Source organism: Macaca thibetana, chromosome 9 (assembly GCF_024542745.1).
Source record: "Macaca thibetana thibetana isolate TM-01 chromosome 9, ASM2454274v1, whole genome shotgun sequence".
NCBI lineage: Eukaryota > Metazoa > Chordata > Mammalia > Primates > Cercopithecidae > Macaca > Macaca thibetana.
The window spans coordinates 15,221,465-15,248,707 of NC_065586.1; the positions used below are offsets into that span (position 1 = coordinate 15,221,465).

The window sequence follows — 27,243 nt, forward strand, 5'->3', positions numbered from 1 at the left end:
ACTATTACCAGCGATCCTTTCATCTAAGGGCACAGGGCACCTCCTGGCGAGGAGGAAAGGGCAGGATTGTCCTAGCAGATGCTGCTGGTAGGAAGCAGCACACCTCAAAACCCAGGCTGGGGTTACACTCCATGCCCTCCTAAGTGAGGATGCCTGGGCCTTCCTGCTCCATTCCAGAGCTCCCGTGGCGACTGTCGACATTTACAAGGCCCTGACCACCTCTGAGCTGACCGGTGTGGGGGGCTCGGAGCTCCAAAATCACCTGTGATCATCCCCTGAGAGGTGCGTGACCATTGCAGTGTGTTTTGAAAATATTTCTCACCTAAAATATTTGGTACTTTCATATATAAGGCAGCTGCTCTGGCAAATTGTTTCTCAGACCTTATTTCCTAAAGGAGAAAAAAATGATTTCTCATTTTACTTTTTTAGACTGTTTCTTTGAATTCTAAAACACATGATTTCTTGTAACAAGCCTGGTACCGGCAGGGACTTCCCGGGGCAGAGGACAGGGACTAGGGATGCAATCAACGCAGTGCCCAGGTGGGTGGAGGCAGCAGAGAGATGGAGATCCCTGGGTAATGCTGCTTTTTTCGCATCATAGAGAGGAAGCTGATTGATGTCTGGAGGTGCTCTTCACACCAAGTAGATTTTTTTTTTTTTGATACCTAGAGGGGAAGGAACATCTCATTCTACCCGGGACGGGCAGGGAGATTTCCTGAGGCAGAAAACAGTCTGGCTGGGCTTTATGAGATAAAAGAAAAGTTTGCCGGCTTGGTGCGGTGGCTCATGCCTGTAATCTCAGCACTTTAGGAGGCCAAGGCGGGCGGATCACAAGGTCAAGAGATCGAGACCATCCTGGCCAACATGACGAAACCCGGTCTCTGCTAAAAATACAAAAATTAGCTGAGCGTGGTGGCGGGCACCTGTAGTCCTAGCTACTTGGCAGGCTGAGGCAGGAGAATCGCTTGAACTTGGGAGGTGGAAGTTGCAGTGAGCCAAGATCGCGCCACTGTACTCCAGCCTGGTGACAGAGTGAGATTCCGTCTCAAAACAAAAACAAAACTTAGCCGGGTGTAGTGGCGCGCACCTGTAATCCCAGCTACTTGGGATGGTGAGGCAGGAGAATCACTTGAACCCAGGAAGCAGAGGTTGTAGTGAGCTGAGATCGCGCCACTGCACTCCAGCCTGAGTGACAGAGTGAGACTCCATCTCAAAAAAAAAAAAAAAAAAAAAAAGAAGACAAGTTTGCCAAGAGGACAATGCAGACAAACACAGACAGGGTAGAAATGCCAGACTCCTTCCCAGAATGACACATTGCCCAGGGTGGCCGACCATGACATACAGAAGGGGGAGGTGGCCAGGGGAGGAGGCTCTGTCACGTTTACTTCACCCTGAGGCCATCGAAGGATTTTAGGCAGGTACATATTTTAATACACAAACTGGACATATATATTTTAATACATGAATGCTCAGTCATACTGTGGGTGGTCTGAGGGGTAGAACCACCTGGCTGGAGGCCATTGCCATAGTCCTGGACCATCACAAAGGACCTGGGCCAGGGCGATGGCTGCAGAGACAGCAATAATTAAGATGGAGAATGACAGCCTTTAGTGGATGGATTGCATCTCCTATGGCTAAGTTTATTCTTGCCTGCCTGCCACAGACGGAGGGTGTTTTCCTTACGCTGGGTTCCTCCCTCTCCTCCCTTCCTTGAAAGCGAAAAAAACCTCAAAACATCCTCCAGGAACTATTGTTAAGGATGAAAAAGGAAATGCATTTCCGGGTTTCATAAGAATGCTCATGTACACACAAGCGGTGTGCTGCACACGTGTGGGAAAGAAGGCATTTTTTAGTTTCAAATTTTCAACATATTTTAGAAGAGGCTCCCAGCTCTCCTTGCTTCCTTGTCCAGCTATCTGAAATACCAGAAGTGTTAGTCTTCACCTCCAAAAAGACGCACAAAAGCAAATTGACTCTGCTTTTCACAATAGGCTAAATTTTATTGTCTAAATTTTGGAGATGCTTCCTGTTAAGTTCTAGTTAAGAGTATAACATGGTTTGGATCTGTGTCCCTGCCCAAATCTCATGTCGAATTGTAACTCCCAGTGTTGGAGGTGGGGCCCGATGGGATGTGATTGGATCATGGGGGCAGTTTCTCATGAATGGTTTAGCACCATCTTCTGGTGCTATTCTTGTGATCGTGAGTGAGTTCTCACGAGATCTAGTTGTTTAAAGGTGTGTAGCACCTTTACCCTCTCTCCCTCCTGCTCTGGCCATGTGAAACGTCTCACTCCCCCTTTGCCTTCTGCAATGATTGGAAGCTTCCTGAAGCCTCCCCAGAAGCAGAAGATGCCATTCCTCCTGTATGTCCTCCAGAACTGTGGGCCAGTTACACCTCTTTTCTTTATAAATTACTCAGTCTCAGGTATTTCTTTATAGTGGACTAATACAGAGTATCTTTATTATATTGAAAAGGCAAGCACAGAAAAATAATCAAAGACATGGGAAGATTCTTAGGAATTATTTAGAGCAATTAACTGGATTTCAGAAACAAACACAAACTCAGAAAGTGTTGATGGGCCGATATGTGTGGGGCCAGCCAGGGGTGGGCAGGCCTGGGACCCAGGTGTCTTCACGTCTTGTCCAAAACTCAATGAAACTTCATTATTCCTGTGACTTGACTCATTTGTAATAGTACAGATATCAGCCGGGCACAGTGGCTCATGCCTGTAATCCCAGCACTTTGGGAGGCTGAGGTAGGTGGATCACCTGAGGTCAGGAGTTCAAGACCAGCCTGGCCAACATGGCAAAACCCCATCTCCACTAAAAATACAAAATTAGCAGGGCGTGGTAGTGCGTTCCTATAATCTCAGCTACTCAGGAGGCTGAGGCAGGAGAATTCTTGAACCTGGGAGGTGGAGATCGCAGTGAGCCAAGATCACACCACTGCACTCCAGCCTAGGCGACAGAATGAGACTCTGTCTCAAAAAATAAAAAAATAAAAAAACGGTATGATGGGAATGGTTTTTCTCAAAAGACCATGTTAACAGAGTCAAAATGAATGTGATCAAAACGCAGCAGCTGCTCATTATTCACCAATTCTGTATTTGTAAACCTCCCTATTTGCTAAAGCTTATTTGTAACTCCCAGATGTATTCAGGGTCCAGCTTTTCACGTTTTTAAGCATTCTGTTGGTGATTTTGCTATTTACTTATTTATTTTTAGAGACAGTCTCGCTGTGTCACCCTGGCTGGAGTACAGTGGCTCCATCCCAGCTCACTGCAGCCTCCACATCCTGGATTCCAGCTCCTCTCGCCTCAGCCTCCAGAGTTGCTGGGATTACAGGCTGATTCCACCGTTTCAAATGACCCCTAGCGTAGTGCTCTCTAATATTCCTAAGCAGGAGAAGGTTGTGACTGTGCCTTATGGAGAAAACACGTGTGTTCCATCAGCTTTGTTGGGGCATGAGTTATGGTGCTACGGGCTGAGTCCAATGCTAATGAATCAACAATCTACATATCAAATAAGATTTCTTTAAACAAAGACAACATAAAACAAAGGCAAGTACTATTGATCAGCTCATGAAAACGCTGTGACCAGAGGCTCACAGGAACCCAGCCCTGCATTTCCCTTGTAGCAGTGGTTCAGCAGTATTTGCTCACTCCATGTTTGAGGTGGCTGTGGACCATAACTACTGCGAACAACGAGAATTGACTGATGACCTTTGTGCAGCTGTTCTCCTGAAACAGGCAGAGACAGCCTAAATGTCCCTCAGTGATTTCCAGTGACTTCTCAGCATGGATGATGGGAGTGTCAAATGCTTCCTTTATTTTAATTTATTTTATTATTTTTTGAGACAGGGTCTTGTTCTGTCACCCAGGCTGGAGTGCAGTGGCACCATCTCAGCTCACTGCAGCCTCGACTCCAACGTTCCCTTGGATGTAACCTAGTAAAGGCCACCTGTCCTGTTGTGCAGGCCCTCCTGGGGTCCTGTCGCAGGTCCACTGCCCTCCACTCTCTGCTGGAGCTCATAGTTAACACTGATGATGAGCCAAACTAAACCTCTAGCCCAGATCTCTCTCTTGAACCCCAAGTTCATTTCAAACGAAATGCCAAAAATCCTCACTTGGTGTCTCCGCGGCAATTTCAAGTAAATATACCCTAAACTTAGCATACAATCAATGACCCCGACACCCGTTCCTCTCCTCCCATTTCCCCAGGCTCCATGCATCTTTGCCTAAGCCTGAAGCTTGGGAAGAGGGAGTCACAGAGGGAGGGAGGAAGGGAGGATACTTCTTTAATCCACGACGTCAGCGTAGTCAACTTTGGGAAAATGTGGTGTAGCCAGTTCCCCAACTCCACAGCTTGCCCCTGCCGGGACCACCTGCTCTACCACCAGCCAAAACCTGAGGTCCAACTCACATTCCTTCTATTTCATCCTTTTCCTTCCCTCTCTCCTGTCCATTCTCCACGACCTGTTTAATATCTCTCAGGTTTGTCCCCTTTTCTTAAGAACTCTCCTAGATGATCTCCATTGTATCTATAACAAATCCACTTTCCATAGCTCACAAAGCAGTGGCCTCGAACTTTCTAAATATTTTTATTCACAGTATCTGGTGGAGGGGGAGAGGGGTTTGCTCGTTAAAATGCAAATTCCCCTCCCCATATTGAATGGTGGAGTTCTGGGATCCGTATGTTTTTATTTTATTTCATTTTATTCTTGAAGCAGGGTCTTGTTCTGTTGCCCAGGCTGGAGTGCAGTGGTGTGATCACGGCTCACTGCAGTCTCGAACTCCCAGACTCAAGCAATCCTCCCACCTCAGCCTCCTGAGTAGCTGGGACTAAAGGTGCACACCACGATGCCTGACCAATTATAACATTTTTTGTAGAGATGCAGTCTCACTATGTTGCCCAGGCTGATTTCAGACTCCTGGCCTTACGTGATCCTCCCACCGGCCAATGCCCTCTGTGTTAGAGAAAGATGAGGAACGCCTTACCAGGTAACCGGATTGGCTTCCACGGGGCAGAGTTTGGCACGTAGGCATGCTTCGAGGCAGTGACGATCAACTGACTGCCCAGCTTATATTGGAACTTGATAAAGGCGACGCCATCGGTCCCCGAGGTGCCAGAGGTGATGGAGGCCTGGTTGGTGAAGATCTCAATGAGCGCGTCCGCTACGGGCTGGTGGGTGCTGGCGTCGCTGACGTGCACCTTTAGCGTCACCTCTGGAGGTAGAGAAAGCACAAAGAACAGCTGCTGTCAATGGGAAACATCTACAGCAACTCTGGTATGACTGTGACGGGAGGTGGAAGGAGGGCTCTGTAAGGACATCTAGGTTGACATTCAAAATATGCAGTTTTTACCATGGACATTTTTTCCTTAGAGGTCTGCTTTTTACTTCACACAATTTCCTATTTTCTTCAAAACCACAGCCTGTCCCAGACTGCTTTCTTCTTTACTCCTTCCTGCTCACATGATCAAGAGAAAAATTCTATACCTTAAGACATTGGGCAACCAACACAACACTTCGTGTGTGTGTGTGTGTGTGTGTGTGTGTGTGTGTGTGTGTGGAAACAGTTTCACTCTGTTGCACACGCTGGAGTACAGGGGCGTGATCATGGCTCACTGCAGCCTCAACCTCCTGGGCTCAACTGATCCTCCCACCTCAGCCTCCTGAGTAGCTGGGACTACAAGTGTGTGCCACCACACTGGGCTAATTTTTGCAGAGATAGGGTTTTGCCATGTTGCACAGGCTGGTTTCAAACTCCTCAGGCTCAAGTGATCTGCCCGCCTCAGCCTCCCAGAGTGCTGAGGTTACAGGTGTGCCCTACTGTGCCTGGACAACAATATTCTTTCAATGTGGTTTGGGCTACCATAATAAGGGCACAGTGGGCTGTGGTATTTATAGGCGTATCTTTCTTTAGTCCTGGGAAATGTGGCAGAAGTAACCCAGGATTGTGCACCGGTAATCACAAAGACTAGACTGAAAGGAAGTGAAAACTACTGTTAAAAGGGAGGACCCAAAGAGTAGAACAAGAGAAGGTTAGAAAAGAATTAAAAAAAAAAAAAAAAGCAAACATTTGAAAAGACAGATGAAGTCAAGTTAGGAATATTGGCAAAAACAGATCATGAAAGTGGGAAACAAACAGAATGTTACAAATTGCTAAAAAATTAAAATAGAATGGCTAACTTACATTTACTCAGGCAAGGGATAGTTATTGAACGTTTACTCTGTGCCTAGAATTGTAACTACACAGCTACAGTGAAGGAGAGGATGCCTGAGTAAACAGGGAAGTACCATGGCTGAGGGGGAACAGCATGCATGGAGGCTCAGAGGCAGGAAGACGCCATGTTTCCTGGAGAAACAATTGCAGGTTCTGAAATCTGGATGGAGAGCGTGAGAGGCGTAGGAGGTTGCAGAGGCAATTAAGGCCAGATCACGCATGGCTTTATGAGCTCCCTAAAAGGATTATTATTTATTCTAAAGGCAATGTGAAGTCACAAAAGTTTTAAGAGGGGAGTGGAGATCAAATTTATGTTATAGAAACATGTGGCTCTGGGTGAAGAATGGGCTGAGGAAGAGGTAAGGCTGGAGAAAAAGCATTCAATTAAGAGGACTCTGTGATAACCCCGGACTGAGATGGTGGTAGACTAGACTCCGGCAGAACAATCACGTCAAGGGTGCTGATTCCAGAACTATGTGGGGGAGCAACTCCGATGTTCATCCTGCTCCCATAAACCCTATTTGCTTACGTAGGAAGAGAGCAGCTGGTGCCCGGTGATGTATGTCCACCTGGCCACTTGCAGGCACCACATGCCATGCTTTTTGAGCTGTCTCTGATCTGAAAGACTTGGGATAGGAAGGTGGGGCAAGGACTAGCAAAGAGGAGGTGGCCAAGGAGGCTCGTGTTCATAGCACTTTCCAGAGTGGGGCTCAGTGGAGTGCTCATCAATGAGCTGGCTGCAGGCTGGCTGGGTACAGAGCAGCCTGAGAGCGAGGATGAGGAAGGAGGGCTGAGTCATCCTTGCAGGTATTGCCCAGCGGCACACACTCTGGAGTTCTGCAATTCTCACTGGAGGTTTGAATCTCAGCTCCACTGTGTGTCAACCATGTAGCCTTAGGCAGTTTATTTATTGTCTCTAGGCCTCAGTTTTCCCATTTGCAAACTGGGAATGATAAACACGCATAGCTCAACATATAGGTAGAAACATTTAGTGTAATGCCTGGTGGAGTAAGCACCGACACAAGCTACTGCAATTGCGTCATTCCAATCATGATGATTGTAAACTTTCCAACATGGTGCTTGTGGATACCAGATTTGGGGTTCAGAGAGGAGAGTTAGAAAGAAGAAATATAAAAAACAAAAGGGACAGGTGAGACAACCCTCTCAGAGAGTATTCATACTTTTTTTTGTTTGTTTGTTTAGATGGCGTTTCACTCGTCACCAAGGCTGGAGTGCAATGGCGTGATCTCAGCTCACTGTAACCTCTGCCTCCCGGGTTCAAGCAATTCTCCTGCCTCAGCCTCCCAAGTAGCTGGGATTACAGGCACCCACCACCATGCCCCACTAATTTTTTGTACTTTTAGTAGAGACAGGGTTTCACCATGTTGGCAAGGCTGCTCTTGAACTCCTGACGTCAGGTGATCCACCTGCCTCGAGCTCCCAAAGTGCTAGGATTACAGACGTGAGCCACCACACCTGGCCTGAGTATTGATACCTTTATATCCAGAGTTCTATCCTACACTGGGGCAACCACATTGAGAAGAACTTCTTTTGGTTTGAGAATCTCCACCTTGGTAACTTGCCAACTAGCTGTCTCATGATACTAAAGCAAATTCGTACTTCAATACTGCAAATTTCAGTCAGTCATTTTTCACCCATTTTTTCCACATGCTGATTTAATACATTTCTTGTGTAGATAACCATAGACAAGAGCTAAAGAATCCCAGACCTAGCCAAAGCATCTTCCTGCCTTTGAGGAGCTTTGAGCTACGGGTGTGTACCAAATAAATCTCTTAAAATGTTTTAGAAAGAACAAATAAATGCTACAGAAACCAACCTTGGCTACTTCATACTATAGGAGAAAACTAGTACCCAAAAAGGCACAAGTCAGCATCATGAAAATCAAGGATATGATATTACAGAATACATTTAGTCAATTCTCCCCAATCCAGTCGGGATGTGCACGACACACACACACACATTTTCTTCTTTCTTTTCTTTTTTTTTTTTTTTTTTTTTTTTTTTTTTTTGAGACAGAGTTTCGCTCTGTCCCTAGGCTGGAGTGCAGTGGCGCGATCTTGGCTTACCGCAACCTTTGCCTCCCAGGTTCAAGCTATTCTCCTGCCTCAGCCACCTGAGTAGCTGGGACCACAAGCGTCCGCCAGCACACCCACCTAATTTTTGTATTTTTAGTAGAGATGGGGTTTCACCATGTTGGCTAGGATAGTCTCAATCTCTTGACCTTGTGATCCACCTGCCTTGGTCTCCCCAAGTGCTAGGATTACAGGTGTGAGCCAGCGCACCCGGTTCCCCCCCACACATTTTCTTATTTAATTTGGTCCTCTGTGTCCCCAAGTAGTATACTATTCCTTTTTTAAATTTTAAATTTTTATTTATTTCCATAGGTTTTAGGGGAACAGGTGGTGTTTGGTTACATGAGTAAGTTCTTTAGTGATGATTTCTGAGATTTTGGTGCACCCATCACCCAAGTAGTGTACACTGTACCCAGTGTGTAGTCTTTTATCCCTCACCCTCTTCCACCCTTTTCCCTGAGTCCCCAAAGTCCACTGTATCATTCTCATGCCTTTGCATCCTCATAACTTAGCTCCCACTCATGAGTGAGAACATACGATGTTTGGTTTTCCATTCCTGAGTTACTTCCCTTAGAATAATGGTCTCCAATTCCATCCAGGTTGCTGCAAATGTAATTATTTCACTCCTTTTATGGCTGATTAGTATTCTGCAGTATATATATACCACATTTTCTTTATCCACTCATTGACTGATGGGCATTTGGGCTGGTTCCATATTTTTTGCAATTGCAAACTGTGCTGCTATAAACATGCATGTGCAAGCATCTTTTTTCACATAATAACTTTTTTTGTTCTGGGTAGATACCACTAGTGGGACTGCTGGATAAAATGGTGGTCCCTTTTTTTTTCATAGGTTTTTGGGGAGCAGGTGGTCTTTGGTTACATAAGCAAGTTCTTTAGTGGTGATTTGTGAGATTTTGCACCTATCACCCCAGCAGTATACACTGAACCCAGTGTGTAGTCTTTACCTAAGTAGTATACTAAATTATAACATAAATTAACTCATGGTGCATTAATAACCACATAGCAGAAATCCTGCATTGATGATTTATGCAATTTTATGGAAATGCAACATTTACTAACAATTGGGATTACAAGGTCTTCACTGTTTGCTGAGAAGGCAAAAACTGCTGAGATTTGAGGGAAAAAAATATGAATAAACAAAGAAAGGGGGAGTTCCACTCTAATCAATGCTCCAGATTCTACCACTTGAATTTCTTCTAATATGGGAAGCATAGTTTAAGTTCTACATTATATACTTTAAAAGAGAGTGTTTAGTTCTTTGCTTGGTATGATCAGAGACGACCAAAGGTCAGTATGATTCGGTAATTCTTACAGCCCACGGGGGCATCACTGTTATAGAATAACACTGAGAATGGGACTCTCCGTTCAACAGCAAACAAAACTACCCCCAACTAAATGACAACCAGGGCAGCTGTCATCTGACTGGGCGAGGCATTAGTTGCTACATGACTCGCATTTATAGGAAGACCCCATAAATGGTCCCAGACCTAAATACGCCTTAGGATACACTCTTTGCTGCTCAGTGAGTGCTGAGGACCCTGCTGAGTTGGTCACCTGAAGACTGCACTAAACCCAGACTGGGACATCCTTTTCTCACTCTATACTCTGCACATCCATCACCAAAGTCTGCTCATTTTGACTGCAAACTCCGCATCTCAAAGCAGGCCTTTCTTTTGTACCCTTGTGAACACTGCCCTATTTCCAGGCCTTCACCATCCATCACCCACACTGCTGCTCAGCCACTTTACAAAAACGGTCACCCTCTTCAGACCTGAGCCCTGAGATCCCACTGAGGCCAGAGGGAGCTATCCAATACACTCAGCTGACCTCTCCCTGTCTCCCTCAAACCCTTTGATGCGCCCCACTGTCACCTGTACCGGGGTAGCAAATTCAGCCCGGCCCTCAGGCCAAATGTGGCCTGCTGCCTGCTTTTGCATATAGTCCATGAAAATTATATGGAATTTAAATTTCAGTGTTCATAAAGTTTTATTGGAACACAGCCACGCCCCATCATTTGCATCTAGTCTATGGGCTGGTTTTGCATTGCAACAGCTGACTTTAGAGGTTGCCACGGAGACCATAAGGGCTACAAAGCCTGAACTTGGTACTTTTGGCCCTTTAGAGAAAAAGGAAGGCCACGTGGCTCACGCCTGTAATCCCAGCACTTTGGGAGGCAGAGGCGGGCGGGTCACGAGGTCAAGAGTTTCGGACCAGTGTGGCCAACAGAGTGAAACCCCGTCTCTACTAAAAATACAAAAATTAGCTGGATGTGGTAGCACACGCCTGTAGTCCCAGCTACTCGGGAGGCTGAGGCGGGAGAATTGCTTGAACCCAGGAGGCAGAAGTTGCAGTGAGCCCAGACCGCACCATTGCACTCCAGCCTGGGTGACAGAGTAAAAAAACAAACAAACAAAAAGTCGTCACACTCAAGGGACAGGATCCATCCCAGAAGCCTCCTGTCCCGCACCAGCCACCCCACCTGAACCCACGCCCTGCCCTCGGCTCCTCCTTCCTGTGCCTTCCTGCCACAGCTCCTCGCCTTTGACGGCAATGTCTTTCTACACTTCCCTTCCATGTTGCTGATTCCTCTTTTTCCTTTAAAAGGTCATAGTAAGGTGGATTCAAGAAAGTGCTCCGGCCGGACTCGGCAACCCTGCATTTCCCTGAAGCTCTCCAGACACATGGTCTCTGTTTCTTGTCCATTTCCATTTCCATTTCTGTCTGTTTCACCTTACAACTCTGGGGGTATATGACGGAGACCAGACCCCTGACCTTCATGAGCTTTGGCTTTAGAGATTAAATACATACCGAAGTGTCATTCTGAACTGGAAGAAGTGCCTCGGGGAAAACTGGGTGACATAAGGCAGAACGGGGTACCTATTTTCAACTCGGTGGTCAACTTTCAACTCCTTCTTGAGGAGGCATCATTTTAGCTTAGGCCTGGAAGAGATACAGGGACCAGCCAGGCAAAGGGGCGTCCTGAGATGAGAACGACCAGGTTGTTTACCACTGAATTAAAACCCCCATGGAGAGAGCTTAGTGCAGGGGCCCTCGTGCCTGAAGATGAGGGGTCTGGGCCACCCATGTACTGCTGTTTTGTTTGTTTAGAGTCATAGCTCACTACAGGCTTGACCTCCCAGGCTCAAGCGATCCTCCCACCTCAGCATCCCAAGTAGCTGGGACCACAGGCATGCACCACCACATCCAGCTAATTTTTGTATTTTTGTAGAGACGGGGTTTTGCCCTGTTGCCCAGGCTGGTCTCAGACTCCTGGTCTCAAGCAATCCTCCTGCCTCAACCTCCCAAAGTGATGGGATTATATGCATGAGCCACCACATCCAGCCATACCACTATTTTACAGTGTCTGGGGTGGCCCATGAACCCCTCAAGAACAGGGGCTCATTTTTTAAAAATTCAATTTATAACCATAAGTCCTAGCTCATACCTAGAGCCAGCAGGTGGTCAATAAAAGTTTGCAAAATGAATGCCGGGGTGAAACTAACCATCTCTTAACACAACACTATCCGAGATAGGGGTCATTAGCCACATGTGAGCATACACACTTGTTTAAATTAATTAAAATGAAAATGTAAAAACCGAGCTCCTATATAACACTAGGCTCATTGTAAGCGCTCAACAGCCACAACTGGCTAGCGGTTCCTGCACTGGAGAGTGCAGACTGGATATTTCTATCACTGCAGAAAGTTCCTTTGGACAATTCTGATCTCCGAATCTGAGTCAAGAAATCCATGGTATCCAAATGGCTCAAGGAACTCCCAAGGAAAATCTATCTGAGCGTGACTCTGAAGTGGTGTGTCTTCGCAGCCCTTGTGGGTCAGACCTTCACTCAAGTCCTTCAGTGGCTTAAAAGGCCCTGTGTGACCTCTTCCCATCCCTCCTCCCCAGCTATATCACCTCCCGCCCTCACCTGCTACTTTCCCCATTCAGGGACTTGTAGGGAGGCCAGGTACGGTGAACATGCTCTGCTCCGATTGTGCCCTGGCCTGGCGCAGACTCCCCCAGACGCCCATCCATGCAGCTGAGACCCACACCTCCCTGTCTTTGCTTCAGTACCACCTCCTCGATGAGGCCATCCTATCACTGATTACTCTTTTGTAAACATTTTCAATGTGGAAATTCTAGAATGCATATATTTTAGTCTGTTTAGCCTGCTATAACAAAGTCCCATAAACTGGGAAGCTGATAAACAATAGAAATGTATATCTCAAGTTCAGGTAGCTGGTTAGTCCAGCGTTAGGGCAGATGAGGTATCTGGTGACGGCTCACCTTTTCACTGCATCCTCATGTGGTGGAAGGGATGAGGGGGCTCTCTGGGGTCTCTTAAGCACACTAATCCCATGCACAAGGGCTCTCCCCTCATGACCTGATCTCCTCCCAAAAGACCCCCCACCTCCTAATACCTTCACCTTGGGGGTTAAGATTTCCATATATGAACTTGAAGGGAAAACAAACATCCAGAACACAGAAACATAAAAGTAGAAAGAACAGTACAAAGACCCTCCTCCCAAACCTGTCCTGATAAGAAGTTTCAAATAGTGTCATCTTTCTACCATTCTTTCCTTCACGCATTGCTCCCTCCATCCCCACTTTTTTGCTGGAACATTTTCAAGCAAATTCCAGATGTTATATTAGGTTATATTATTTCCCTGTAAATTTTTTGTTGTTGTTGTTTCTTGAGACAGGATCTGGCTCTGTTACCCAGGCTGGAGTGCAGTGGCACGATCTTGGCTCACTGTAACTTCCCCAACCCGGGCTCAAATGATCCTCCCACCTCAGCCTCCCAAGTAGGTGGGATTACAGGGACACGCCACCACCAAGCCAGGCTAATTTTTTGTATTTTTAGTAGAGACGCGGGTTTTGCCACATTGCCCAGGCTGGTCTTGAACTCCTGGACTCAAGCAATCCGCCTGTCTCGTTCTTCCAACATGCTGGGATTACAGGGGTGAGCCACTGCACCCAACCACCATAAATATTCCCACTTAAAACAGAAAAGAATTTTTTTAAAAACTACCACCAAAGCACAATTATCATGCCTAATTAAATAATAATCTCCTTATATCATCTAATACCCAGCACATACTCAATTTTTTTGATTGCCTAAAAACATTTTTTAAATAATTCTTACTATTCTGTCTAAAATGTCAACCCCAACCCCACCGCAAACTTCTGATATTCTCCTGCTCTGCTTTTGCTTTTTATGCATGACATTGATCGATTATAACATGCTCATCACTTACACGTTTATTAAACATTAAACACTACCAGATGGAAACTCTGAGACAGTTATTTTGTATTTCTGTTTTCTTCTCCATTCATGCATCCTAAGCATATAGAATAGTGTCTGGCACACAGTAAGCACCTAATGTAGATGCTGAATTAATCTCTAAAATGAGTAGGCATTTCTGGGTATCTTCTGATCCATGGCCTAAGTATTCCTGTGTTTTGTTATTGTTCCATTTATGTCTTATAACTACTTTAAAAATAGATACTACAGCGATCCATTTGAAAAGTATTAATCAATCCAGATAACTAACTGTAAATAATCAGAAAATATTTATTGACCAGCTACTATATGCTTAGCATGATACCAGGTACTGCAGGGAGATTAAAAAAGAAGAAAAAAAGACATGGCTCCTGTTTTTAAGTAGTTTACAGTTTTGTGGGAAGGACAGATCAACACATGTGCCAGAAGGCAGAAAGAATGAAACTGGCTAGGAATTTGTAAAAAAAAAAAAATATATATATATATATATATATGTGTGTGTGTGTGTGTCTGTGTGTATGTGTGTGTGTATAGAGAGAGAGAGAGAGAGAGAGAGAGAGAGCAAAGATGAGGTTAATCTGATCTGGAGTTTCCATGCAAAAACAGAATCAAAGACACAAACAAGATCTGAACACATTCATAGAGGTGGGGGGGATCATCAAAAGATTTAAGGAAGGGTATGGTGTGAACACTGATACTAGGAAAGGGTTGTGGCTATTTGGGTAAGCACCACATGCAAACTGGCCCTGATTGTGGTTTACGGAGGTCAGGGAGGAATGCTTCTTGGAACAGATGAAATTGAAGCTGGTGCTGGAAGGGTGGGTACCACAGGCAGATGAGTTTTTGTGGCATCTTCTGAAATAGTCTTCCTCCCTTTAAGGAATTCCAGATGCTCATTTTCCCAGCCTCCCCTGTAGCTAAGAAGGAGCAAAAATGGGCTGTGGTTCTGCTAAGCTGTGGCTCTGCTCATTCTGGTTGGCAGAATTTGATGTGGAAGTCAGCAGCATGAAGAAGCGGGGCTTTTTTCTGGTCAAAGGGACCACAGAGGAGGCATCTGGTTGGGGGCAGCAGGGGTGCTCCCGGAAGAGTCACACCACACAGCTCAGATACTGTTCTGGCTGTGAGCCTCCTCCTCCCACAAGTTCTGTGCACTACCCAAAAGCTGTAATAAATGTCTTTTCTCATTAAACCAGCTAGATGGGCAGTGCTGCTCGCCCTGCTCGGGTTCTGTGCTATCCCGGCATGATTCTATCCAGCTGGGGACCATCTCTTTGAAACTGCACCTCACGGCTCTCCTTCCACCCTGCACCTTCCTTCTCCGTACCCACCATGGGCTCCAGTACTGCCTGCCTGCCCAAGGTGGCGGACCCTGGGAGTTTGTGCTCACACCTCTTCTCGCTACACACTCTCATCCATGAATTTATTTCGCCATCAGGGATTCAGCCATCGCCTCTCCAATTTTTATCAGCCAAGTGCAGAGCCAAGAAGGAAGAAATGAGTGCTCGGGAATTCTTCCCCTACCACGATTCAGAGCTCCTCGGCTCTTGGCAAACATGAAGACTGTGGTTCTGTGGGCACAAACTGGTCCATTTTAAGTAGTACAAAGAGCATCTGCTTTGTGGGTAGAAAACTAAACATCATCTTTTAGTCCAGCATTATCTTTTAGTCATTTCCTTTCTAACTGCCACAGATTTAGAACTAAATGCAACAAGGCTGTTTCCAATTGTTGGCTTGGGAGGAGGCGCCTCTAAGTAGCGAGTTAAGAGCGAACAAGAGGAAGGAATTAGGGTGCATAATTTACAGGCACATGGAAGAATCTCCCTGTCAGTATTTGGCAAAACTGCCAGCAAACACTGAGAGACCATGGGAAGGCATGCCTTGTTTTTTGTTTCTGTTTTGTTTTGTTTTTTGAGATGGAGTTTTGCTCTTGTTGCCCAGGCTGGAGTGCAGTAGCGCAATCTCGGCTCACTGCAACCTCCACCTCCTGGGTTCAAGCGATTCTCTTGCCTCAGCCTCCTAAGTAACTGGATTACAGGCACCTGACACCATGCCCAGCTAATTTTTTTTTTTTTTTGTAAGGTAGAGACGGGGGTTTCACTATGTTGGCCAGGCTGGTCTTGAACTCCTGACCTCAGGTGATCTACCGGCCTCGGCCTCCCAAAGTGCTAGGATTATAGGCGTGAGCCACCACGCCCGGCCAGCATGTCTTGCTTTTAATTCCCACTTCGTCAAATAATAATGCATACTTTTCGTTATTTTTCTATAAATGATAGGATGCATTTATTTTACAACTTTGCCTCCAAACTCCAAAACATGTACTATTCCAAAACATAAAATATTTTGTGGTTTTTCTGGGACCAAAGCTGGGAGTACAACTTCCACCTGCTTTCTGCACAGTCTGCCCTTCTCATTTCTCATATCTATTCTAACAAACTCTGGCTGTGTCTTAAAAGGGAAAGTAAAGTTTGTGGGCTCCATTTTAAAAATGCGTTTGTTTTGCTTGTTTGTTTCCGTGAAGTTTTTGGCTTCCTCTAAGCGCTTTTCATTCCCTTTTCTATTTCCTCAAATTGGCCTTTGTTCTAGGATTTTCATTTTTTCTTTCCTTTTGGTTTTTAGAGCTGTCGGTTTCCACAGCAACCCACCCTAGTAGTGGGGAACCCAGCATTTTATGGGTTGGCCACTGGGTCTGGGTAGAAGAAAGGTCCATTCCCACGGAGCAGACCACGCAAATGCTCTCACCCCAAGTAGCCCAGCACTCCTGTGGCTGCCTGGGCCAGGGAGGCCAGCTGAAAAGGAATCACTCTCCTTAGCACCATGATTAGCTATATTTAACCCCAATTTAGGGAGTTACAATGGCTCTTCATCTCAATAAAACACCAGAAAACTGCTTGATCACTTAAAAACGTTTTCCAAATAAGAGGTTATTGTAAAAATGTTACCTGACCTTTGATCTACCAGGTTTTGCCCCATGTTACTTGGTGCTAGAATTTTACAATATCAGTATGTGCATTGAATTTCCATGTCTTTATAAAGCATGTTCCAGGATATCTAATGCATGAAGCAGTGGCTTTCTATTTCTACTTCTTTCATAAACGTAAGAGGTTTTACTTTGTAATCTGATGAAATTAGGATGCACTCTGTTACACTAGAGTTTTCGTGTAATTTTTTTCCAGACTCACACAGTGCACATGCGGCTTATATTGTTCTATTTTATTTTCTACCCCAAATTTAGCCAATCATGTCCTCCAAGCAAATTATATTTGTATATTTTAAAGACTGGTATACTCTACATGTTATGTAACATGTAACAGATTATTTAATATGTATCTCATAATATATACTTTATTAATCTATAATACATCTCAAGAATCTGTTACAACTTGTACATCCCAGGACTCCCTGACAAGCCATTTCTAGCTGCACTAAAGCATTTGGCAATCCTTGCGTCTCATTCTGAAAACAACATTCAGTTTGATGTCCTGCAAAGATCAAAACTTCTGTCACCCAGAAGAGAAAGGACCATGCCGGCACACTTCAGAGAGACGAATACGCTGGGCACTAGAAACCCCCCGAGCTCCCCGGGCCCCCTCTCCACATGGGTACCTTTCACTCCTGATTGTACCAAGAGATCCCCTGAACCTCTCTATGGATCTGTGGCCCCAGTGTCTGATACAGAACTCCCACCTATGTGGGGTTCTTTTTTGGAAACGTGTTCCTTAAATTTCAGTGGAGGATTATAGTCTCTAGACATCCATTTGAATGACCTCATTGGAGACGCATGGAAGAGATAAATGTGCTGGAACTTAGAGTACCACTGTGTGCCTTTCTGTGTTCTATCATCGCGGGCAACTGACGCTTATGCTAAACCTCATGAAACGGCAGCTTCAGTTTGAAATAGGATGAGAGGAGATCACAGTAGAGTGCTATTTACACTGGTGGCTCCTACCGGCTGCCCATCCTCTGAAGGGCGTGCATTTAGAGCTTCCTTTCTTTCCTTTCTCTTTCCTTTCTCCTTCCTTTCTCCTTCCTCTCTCCTTCCTTTCTCCTTCCTCTCTCCTTCCTTTCCCCTCCCTCCCTCCCTCTCCCCCCTCCATCTCCCCCCTCCCTCCCTCCCTCCCTTCTTTCCCCTTCCTCCCTTCCTCCCTTCACTCTCTCTCTCTCTCTCTCTCTCTCTCTCTCTCTTTCTCTCTTTCTTTCTTTCATGGAGTCTTGTTGTGTCACCCAGGTTGGAGTGCAGAGGCACGATCTTGGCTCACTGGCACCTCCGCCTACCAGGTTCAAGCAATTCTCCCTACCTCAGCCTCCCGCGTAGCTGGGATTATGGGAGCCCACCACCACACCTGGTTAATTTTTGTATTTTTAGTAGAGACGAGGCTTTGCCATATTGCCCAGGCTGGTCTCCAGCTCCTAACCTCAAACGGTCCACCCACCCTGGCTTCCCAAAATGCTGGGATTACAGACATGAGCCACCGCACCCGGCCGCCATCACGGTCTTGATAGAACTTGCGCATGACATACTCTTCCTCACCCCAATCCCTGCATCTCTCTATCCCTCTGATGCATAAAATACTGTCTTGGCAGTGCTACGAGGATATCTCTGGGCAAACAATCAGTGGATTTCTGCCCCTTCCCGTAAGAAATTTCTATGAGGATGAAATTGATGATCATCCTATTAACAACACTTAACAACCAACAGCACCATGTTGCCAAGAATGTTGAACTACACAATAACAAACATTCATAGAAGTTCAGCAATTAAAGAGATCACGCTAGAGACATTTAGACATACACTGATTTTATACTTTATTGAAGTGATGGGATATCTTTACCTCATTTTAAACACTCCATAATGGAAACTGAAAATGTAATACTCAAATACCAACAATCTCCTACAGCTTTGTGGCTCAGAATCCTGTTACCCTAATAAGTTAAACAGCAGAAGTTCATTCTCTATTCCTGAACCTGGTACAAAATGAGGTTTTCTAGGGCTGGTTCCATATGCATGGGCTGGTTCCATATGCATGTAATGCTAGAAGAGCAACTATAAAATAGCTATGTTCTTGCAACTAATCAAGGGTTATTTAGGTAAATATGCCAGGATAATTTGAAAACTGTTGCTGGACATACCTGCTCCAACTGTACAATTTACACATACGACAAAGTGTTTACAAGCAAAATTAATGTTCACAAGCAAAATTAACAGAATGTTCCTACAATCTCATCTAAAAAAGTTATCTCATGAGATATACATCTGACAGCAAACTCCCAGTCTTCTTCTTTCTTTTTCTTTTTTGAGACAGAGTTTCACTCTTGTCACCCAGGCTGGAGTTCAATGGCGCAATCTTGGCTCTCTGCAACCTGCAACCTTCACCTCCTAGGTTCAAGCAATTCTCCTGTCTCAGCCTCCCCAGTAGCTGGGATTCCAGGTGCCTGCCACCACGCCTGGCTAATTTTGTATTTTTAGTAGAGATGGGGTTTCCCCATGTTGGCCAGTCTGATCTCAAACTCCTGACCTCAGGTGATCTGCCTGCCTCGGCCTCCCAAAGTGCTCGGATTATAGACATGAGCCACCATGCCCGGCCATGAATTAACCAATCTTCTTGATGTAGTATCAGAAATACTTAGATGTAGCTTTAAAGGACTATATGAAAATAGGATTATTGTACTTATCTCGGGAAACTTCTCCAAAATACTCAAACCAATTTAAAATAAAAGAATGTAACTGTTCAAAAGAAATAAGAATCAAAGCACCAAAACGACGCTACATATGGCTCCAAAAAACAAAAGCAAAAGTCATAGTTCCAACTTTTAAGAACTTTTCCATAAAAAGCAATGCATATTCATAAAGCTAATATCCTTACTGTTTTCAGACACAGTAAAGTATCTAGTGACTATATCAAGGAAATATAAATATGGTAAATGTGTTTACCCTGCTCTACTGAACAAGAAAATGATGGTGATGCAACACTGTGGAGATCAGAGGACCCACAAGGATTTCTAAAGAAATTACCACAACAAGCCACCACAACATGCTTCTGTTTTGTTGGTATTTTATTTACTTATTTGTTTTGGGACACAGTCTCACTTTGTCACCCAGGCTGGAGTGCAGTGGCATGATCTCGGCTCACTGCAACCTCCACCTCCCAGGTTCAAGCGATGCTCCTGCCTCAGCCTCCTGGGTAGCTGGGACTACAGGCACGCACCACCACGCCTGGTGAATTTTTGTATTTTTAGTGGAGACGGAGTTTCGCCATGTTGGTCAGGCTGGTCTCAAACTCCTAACCTAAGGTGATCCGCTTGCTTCAGCCTTCCAAAGTGCTGGGATTACAGGTGTGAGCCACTGCACCAGGCCAGTTTTGTTGGTGTTTTAAATTTTTCATGAAGGCACAAAGTCCCCTTGTGAGACTCTGGAAGAATCTGGGAACTGCTAAGGTAATGAGCAGTATTAAGCATGTCTATGAAATTAATGTACACACCTTAGCCAAGCTTCAAAGATCTGTTGGAAGGCACCAGTGGAACGGTTGCCAAGGCAACCTAACCTGGTTGGGGAAAGATTCTCTGTGTGTCTTGGGTGTTTCCAGATCTGTCTTTATCTACAGATATGCATTTACAGTTTTATTTTTAATTATTTTATTTTTATTTATTTATTTTTTTGTCTAGGGCTGTCACAAGAGTAAAATTACATACTTGTTTTGAAAAAGCAGCTTTAAGATTATGATGATGATTTTTAGCAAGTCATTTCTCTCTCTGGGAAGAGATCAGTTAGAAAGTGCTATGTGGGAGCCAGTAGTGAAGAAATTGACTCACTAATTATTTCAGAATTAAAAAAAAAATGGGCCGGGCGCGGTGGCTCACGCCTGTAATCCCAGCACTTTGGAGGCCGAGGTGGGCGGATCACGAGGTCAGGAAATCGAGACCGTCCTGGCTAACACGATGAAACCCTGTCTCTACTAAAAATACAAAAAAAAATTAGCCAGGCATGGTGACAGGCGCTTGTAGTCCCAGCTACTCGGGAGGCTGAGGCAGGAGAATGGCGTGAACCTGGGAGGCGGAGCTTGCAGTGAGCCAAGATCACGCCACTGCACTCCAGCCTGGGCAACAGAGAGAGACTCAGTCTCAAAAAACAAAAAGGGCAAAAAAGGCAAGCTGAAGGGGCTTGCTGAAAAACTATGAATGGCCTAAGTGTGTGATGCTCTCTAACACTTGAAGTATTACAAAACAAGATAAAGGTCCCTGGAGCAGCTGAAGTCAGTGCAGTGCTTAAATCATACACATATGGGCTTATCTTTTCCAAGAAAGATATTAAACAGGCTACAGTGAAGCTATTATTGAAGTTTTCTTTTCTGTTTCAGATGAAGCTGAAATATTTCAAGGCACTTTAGCATTTACGTTACAAATATTCCTCCTGGGGACTGTGCACAGAATGCACATTTCACGACTGCATGGTCTGGGGCTGGTTTCTAGGCTCCTCACTTAACCAGTCATGTGGTCTTGGCCAAGTTCACAGCCTCCTTGACCTGTCATTTCTGTGTCCAGAAAATATGGATACCAACTGTCTTGAAAACACCGTAAGATTGATGGGTGAACTGCCTGGTGGTGACTTTGTAAGGTGTCTGCTGGCAACAAAAGTATTCCTGATCTTTCCCCACTTGCAAGCATTCCACTAACTTTATTTGGTGAAACAAAATCTCCAAAGCACCCTTTTCCCCTAAAAAGCTTCTTAATTAAGAAAGCTCCCTCCGCAAAAAAAAAAAAGAGAGAGAGAGAGAGAGAGAAACATAGTATGCTATTCAGAGTGCAGGGCTTTGGACTGACAACCTAGAGTTGATGGTCATCTCTGCCCCTTCTGGCTTACTGCTCTTAAGCAGAGTTTTCTCATCTGTAAGAAATGGGGTAATGGCCCTGCCATAATAATCTCAGAGCTGTAGTGAGATCACAAGGTACAGCGCTTCCCACACACTGCAGCTGTGCACAGCGAGAGCTTAATCACTGCTAGCCATTCTTATAATTAGCTGATTGTTTCCCAACATTTGACTCCTGAATGAGGATCACCAAGGGTCTACAGAAAGTTTACAAAAGACCTCCTGAGAAAGCTCATGGAAGGAGCTGACCATGCCTGGCTATGGTTCTTGGAAGATTCTTTTTTCTCTCTCTCATACCCACTGTGAACAATTCCCAAGGACATGGAGAGCTGGAGGAACGGCAGAAGCCATTGGCAGGACAATTCTCCATGGGTCTCTTATGCACTTCTTTACATACTGTGGGCAAGATACTGACTGTGCTCTCTGTTCTGAGCTGTCTCTTCAAGGATGTTTCTGTTTTTGAGATGGAGTCTGGCTCTGTTGCCCAGGCCGGAGGGCAGTGACGCGATCTCGGCTCACTACAACCTCTGTCTTCTTGGTTCAAGCAATTTTCCTGCCTCAGCCTCTCGAGTAGCTGGAATTACAGGCAGCCCCCACGCCCAGCTATTTTTTTTTTTTTTTTTTATTTTTAGTAGAGACAGGGTTTTGCCATGTTGGCCAGGCTGGTCTTGAGCTCCTGACCTCAGGTAATCCACCCGCCTTGGCCTCCCAAAGTGCTGGGATTACAGGCATGAACCACCGCACCCAGCCCTCTTCAAGGAGGTTTCTTTAGTGAACAGCTATGCAAGACAGAGAGGTGTCTCCCTCTAGAGCAAAGAGTAGGTATGCTTGGTGCCTCTCGGAAAAGATATGGGTCCCTAAAGCTCAGGGTTTCTCTCCTATAAAGTGAGCCATTGCATGTGCAGGTATCCTCTGGCCCTCTTTGCATTGCTCCTGTGGGAAATGGGGTTCGGGGAACTGGAGCAAGAATGCTGACACTCTGGCTACTACTGCTGCTGTGAGTAATAAACATCCCTTATCTCTGACCAGGAAGTATCATGTCTCCACCAACTTCTATCAAACCGTGCTAGGCTGGCTCATTAGCTTCCAAGCTCGGCAGAATCTCAGACTTTTCATAATTCTTGGGTCACTAAGGAACCCATGGAACAGTATGAAGACATTTAGGCAGCAGAGGAGTGGACTAGGGTCCTAGAGAAGAAATAAGGGAGTCAGAGAAAAGAAAAGAGATAAGACAGTCCCAATTTTTGGGTAATGTCTTTTTGTTTAAAGAAGTGGGTTTTCGAATTCTTAAATCACCCTCTGCTGGGGATGGCCAAGATTGCCCATTTCCCTTAGTAAATTCTACCTATTCCTGCTCTTTACGCCACACTTAGACCCCCCGCCTGCCAGCCACTCAGCTCCATTAGTTTAACATGTTGTTCTTGGCCAGGTGCGGTGGCTTACACCTGTAATCCCTGCATTTCGGGAGGCCAAGGTGGGTGGATCATCTGAGGTCAGGCGTTCGAGACCAGCCTGGTCAACATGGTGAACCCCATCTGTACTAAAAATACAAAAAATTAGCTGGGCGTGGTGGCAGGCACCTGCAATTCCACCTACTCGGGAGGCTGAGGCAGCAGAATTGCTTGAACACAGGAGGTGAAGGTTGCTGTGAGCCGAAAGTGTGCCACTACATTGCAGCCTGGGCAACAAGAGTAAAACTCCATCTCAAAAAAACAAAACAAAACAAAAAACCAGAAAAACCCCCCAAAACAAACGAAAAACCCATGTCATTCTAGAATGTGCCACATGAGTCCATCCTTCCAAGAGGCAGAATCTGAAGGTTTTCCACTCCAAGTATTAGTGGGTGTTTGTTTTTATAGCACTGATCATTTTAGTTCCCTTTTAAACCTGAAGGGTTGCACAGCCGCATTTAGGTCATCACAAGCAGTAACTCCAGGAGCAGAATTAAAGTGATATGCTAATTAGGTTTCCAGTTGCCACTCATTTAACATTCAAAAATGTGCATGTGTTTAGTGAAATACCATTTCTGCTTTCTACATCTGATTGAACAAATTCTGTATTAATGGTAAAGTATGGTAAACTCTGCTGACGCCTACAAGTCATGAAACCTTACAATATCCTGATTAAGGTCGAACATGGTGGCTCACACCTATAATCCCAGCACTTTGGGAGGCCGAGGCAGGTGGATCACCTGAGGTCAGGAGTTTGAGACCAGCCTGGCCAATATGGTGAAACCCTGTCTCTACTAAAAATACAAAAATTAGCCAGGCATGGTGGCAGGTACCTGTAATCCCAGCTACTTTGGAGGCTGAGGCAAGAGAATCGCTTGAACCCAGGAGGCGGAGGTTGCAGTGAGCCAAGATCGTGCCACTGCACTCCAGCCTGGGTGACAAGAGCAAAGCTCCATCTCAAAATAAATAAATAAATAAATAAATAAAGTCCTGATTTACCTCAATATTTATGAAATTCATGAAATATTTTTATAATTTATAGTTTTTATAATTATTTTTATAATTTATAGGAGTTTTCTAAGAACTTTAAAACCACACACAATTGAAATTTCCTGCTTCATCTATGGGGGGATAAAATTTAACTATTCTGAACAGCGCAGCACTGTTCTGGGTGATTTTTTTCCATAGCGAACATCAGCATACAGTATTTTCCACACAGTTTACGTTTCTAGAATGGTTCTTAGTTCGTGTCAAATGGAGCAACCTTTCGTCTTTTAACCTTTATAGCTCATGTCCAGGCAGCAACATCAATACAGAGGCTGGATTTCCCTCTCTCGCCTGGAGAAATAAGAGTTCCAGCCACCCCTTCACTGCCATCTCAATTCATAATGCTGTAACAGACAATGGAAAGTTGTTTTTCCAAGTGGCAGCACACAGGCTCTACCATATTTTGTCTTACACTTGCACGTTGATGCTATTTTCAATTATCCTTCACACTGGTGTTCTTACATGTCACCTGCCAAATGGGTCACAGACGTATATACCATACCAAATAATCACTTGGCTCAGACCAAGAACTGAAGTTAGGAGAGTTGCAGGGTCAATGATGACGTGCCCCAGAGCGCCCATCAGTTAAAGGAGTTAGGAGTACAAGCGTGGGCAGAAAAGTCTACGTATGAAAGAGATTAGGTCAAGCCCGTTGCTGACCTGCCCTCCTTGTGCGGGAGCCACATGGAGAAAGTGTCGTTCATGCCACAGGCATGCAGGGACAGGACGATTCCCCCGGGGTGATGGTGCATCTTCCCAATGGAACAAACCCAAAGAGACTGGCAATGGAGAAAAAGTTACAGAAAGTCAGAGGCTTTCTCCCCAAAGGATGAAACAACGGGCTTTTGGATGTGCTGTAATCCTCAACCCTTCATTCTGCAAGATGAGGAACTTGAGGTTTTCCTTCAAGGTCATGTAGCTACTCATAACTGAGATGGGACTGTCAGGGTGAGTAGGTGTATTAACTGTGTCTTTGTGTTCTCTAATTTTGATGCTTTGACATCTTAGAGCTTTGCTGGGCATGTAGGGACTGCCCCTCCCATCACTAATTCCTGGAGATCGTAAACTACTGCTCCGTGAGCATGACTTTCACCTGCAGCCTGTCAATCAGAGCCCACTCCCCAGCCACATCCCCTAGGGGCTGTTACATTCCAGGCCACCCTTCCCTGCCCTGATCATGCCAGGGCCTGGTACCAGGCAACTGGGGTGAGCTCCTGTGTCCCAGAACCCATCACAATTAGTCAAATTAGCCAACCCTAAACCTGCCGCGGCCGCATACCCTGCCTTGTCCATTCCTTACTGAGAAAATCACAATAAAGGGTCCTGCCCACATTTTCTCCTGCTCCCTTGGCCTCCTGGTCGGCCTTGGTGTTTCTCTGTGTGGTCCTGCCTGGTGTGGCGTGGCCCTCCTCTTGGGAACTGTGGGTAACTTTTCTTTTAACTTCCCTTCCTCTCTCACTTCATTGCTCCCTTCCTTCCTCCCTTTCACTCTCTCTCTTTCCCTCTCTTTTTTCTCTCTTCAGAGTCTCACTCTGTTGCCCAGGCTGGAGCGCAGTGGCGCAATCTCGGCTCACTGCAACCTCTGCCTTCCAGGTTCAAGCGATTCTGCCTCCTGAGCCTCAGCCTCCTGAGTAGCTGGGATTACAGGCACGCGTCACCACACCTGGCTAATTTTTGTATTTAGCAGAGATAGGGTTTCCCATGTTGGCCAGGCTAGTCTCAAACTCCTTGACCTCAAGTGATGCGCCTGCCTCAGCCTCCCAAAGTGCTGGGATTACAGTTGTGAGCCACCATGCCTGGCTGAGTAACTATCTTCTCCATAGCTGCCCATCCTCTACTGGTCTGTTGGCCTCACCACACCTGAATAATAACAAAACTTATAATTTAAAATAGTAGATGACTCGAGGTTTTCCCAGTGAAGATACGTCATGAACAAAGTACTGGTGCAGAACTAGTTTTATTTATACTTGCTGCAAGGAAGATCTTTGTAAAAGTTTAGACTGCATGAATAAACAGTACATTCTAGATCACAGAAAATATTTGTCCAGAGAGAGGAAATGTCTGGTCAGGTAAGCACAATAAAAGACTCAGTATCAGACCTGATGAACCTCTCAAGTCACCTTCCCAACTCTATAATGTCTATAAAAGAAACGAATGGAGGGCTGGGTGCTGTGGCTCACACCTATAATCCCAGTAACTCAGGAGACTGAGCGGGAGGATTGATCGCTTGATGCCAGGAGTTCAAGACCAACCTGGGTGAGACCGTGTCTTTACATAAAATTAAAAGTTTAGCCTGGTGCGCTGTGCATGCCTGTAGTCCCAGTTACTCAGGAGGCTGAGGTGGGAAAATGGCTTGAGGCCAGAAGTTTGAGGCTGCAGTGAGAAGTGATTGCACCACTGTACTCCAGCCTAGGTGACAGAGTGAGATCTGTCTAAAAAAAAGGATAGGAAGAGTAAATGAAAAATTTCAGATTTTGGACAGCAAAAATTCACTGAAGATTTTTGAGCAGGGAAGTGATAAATTGTACATCCAATATGCAAATTGGACTGCCACAGAAGGACACCGTGGGGTGAACCATGGTGGAAGTCCAGCCCTAAAATCAGAGAAAGGCTTGCTGGTGCCCATGCGCCTGTGCGCAAACACGGGGACAGACATAGGAGGAAGACTAACGTCAAACTTCAGATCCTCTCTCAACACAGGCGAGGAGAGTGGCCTGGGCAGAGATCTTAGTGGAACTGCTCCCAAAATATCATCAGAACGGGGTCTGACAGCATGGACATGACCATGCAGAGGAATCGCACAAATAGAGTACGATCCATGGATAACGTGATAAATGTATCACGGGCGTGGGGCTCGTGTGCAACTTGACTGTATGTTTCTTGCTGGGGCAGGCCTCTATCTTCACATTCAGATGTGCATTTATCTGACATGATTGAGAAGATTTTAAATTTCAGATTTCAATTCAGGTGTTTCACTGAGGCTATGACAGGTAAAGTATTTGGGGTTCTTTGAAAAAGTCAAATTAAAATATTTAAATTGTGCAGAGGAAAAATGCTTGTATCATTGTCATCAGTATCAATGTAATTTATTTAGCCCTTTTAGGATTAGCCATTCTATTTTTTTTTTTTTTTTTTGAGACAGGGTCTTGCTCTGTTGCCCAGGCTGTAGTGCAATGGCATGATCTCAGCTCACTGTCACCTCTGCCTCCTGGGTACAAGCGATTCTCCTGCCTCAGTCTCCCAAGTAGCTGGGACTAC

At 45.3% G+C, this 27,243-nt stretch overlaps 1 protein-coding gene across 2 annotated transcripts in view; it reads right to left on the reverse strand.

Moving 5' to 3' along the window:
* FAM171A1 (family with sequence similarity 171 member A1) overlaps positions 1-27,243 on the reverse strand; it is a 148,770-nt gene that overhangs the window by 54,833 nt on the left and 66,694 nt on the right. For both annotated transcript variants that reach the window (XM_050803294.1, XM_050803293.1), the window contains exon 2: positions 4,998-5,225. Coding sequence is in view for 1 of the 2 variants with exons in the window: in XM_050803293.1 (XP_050659250.1) it covers positions 4,998-5,225 (228 nt within the window). In the remaining variant the exon portion in view is untranslated. The remainder of the gene's footprint in view (positions 1-4,997; positions 5,226-27,243) is intronic.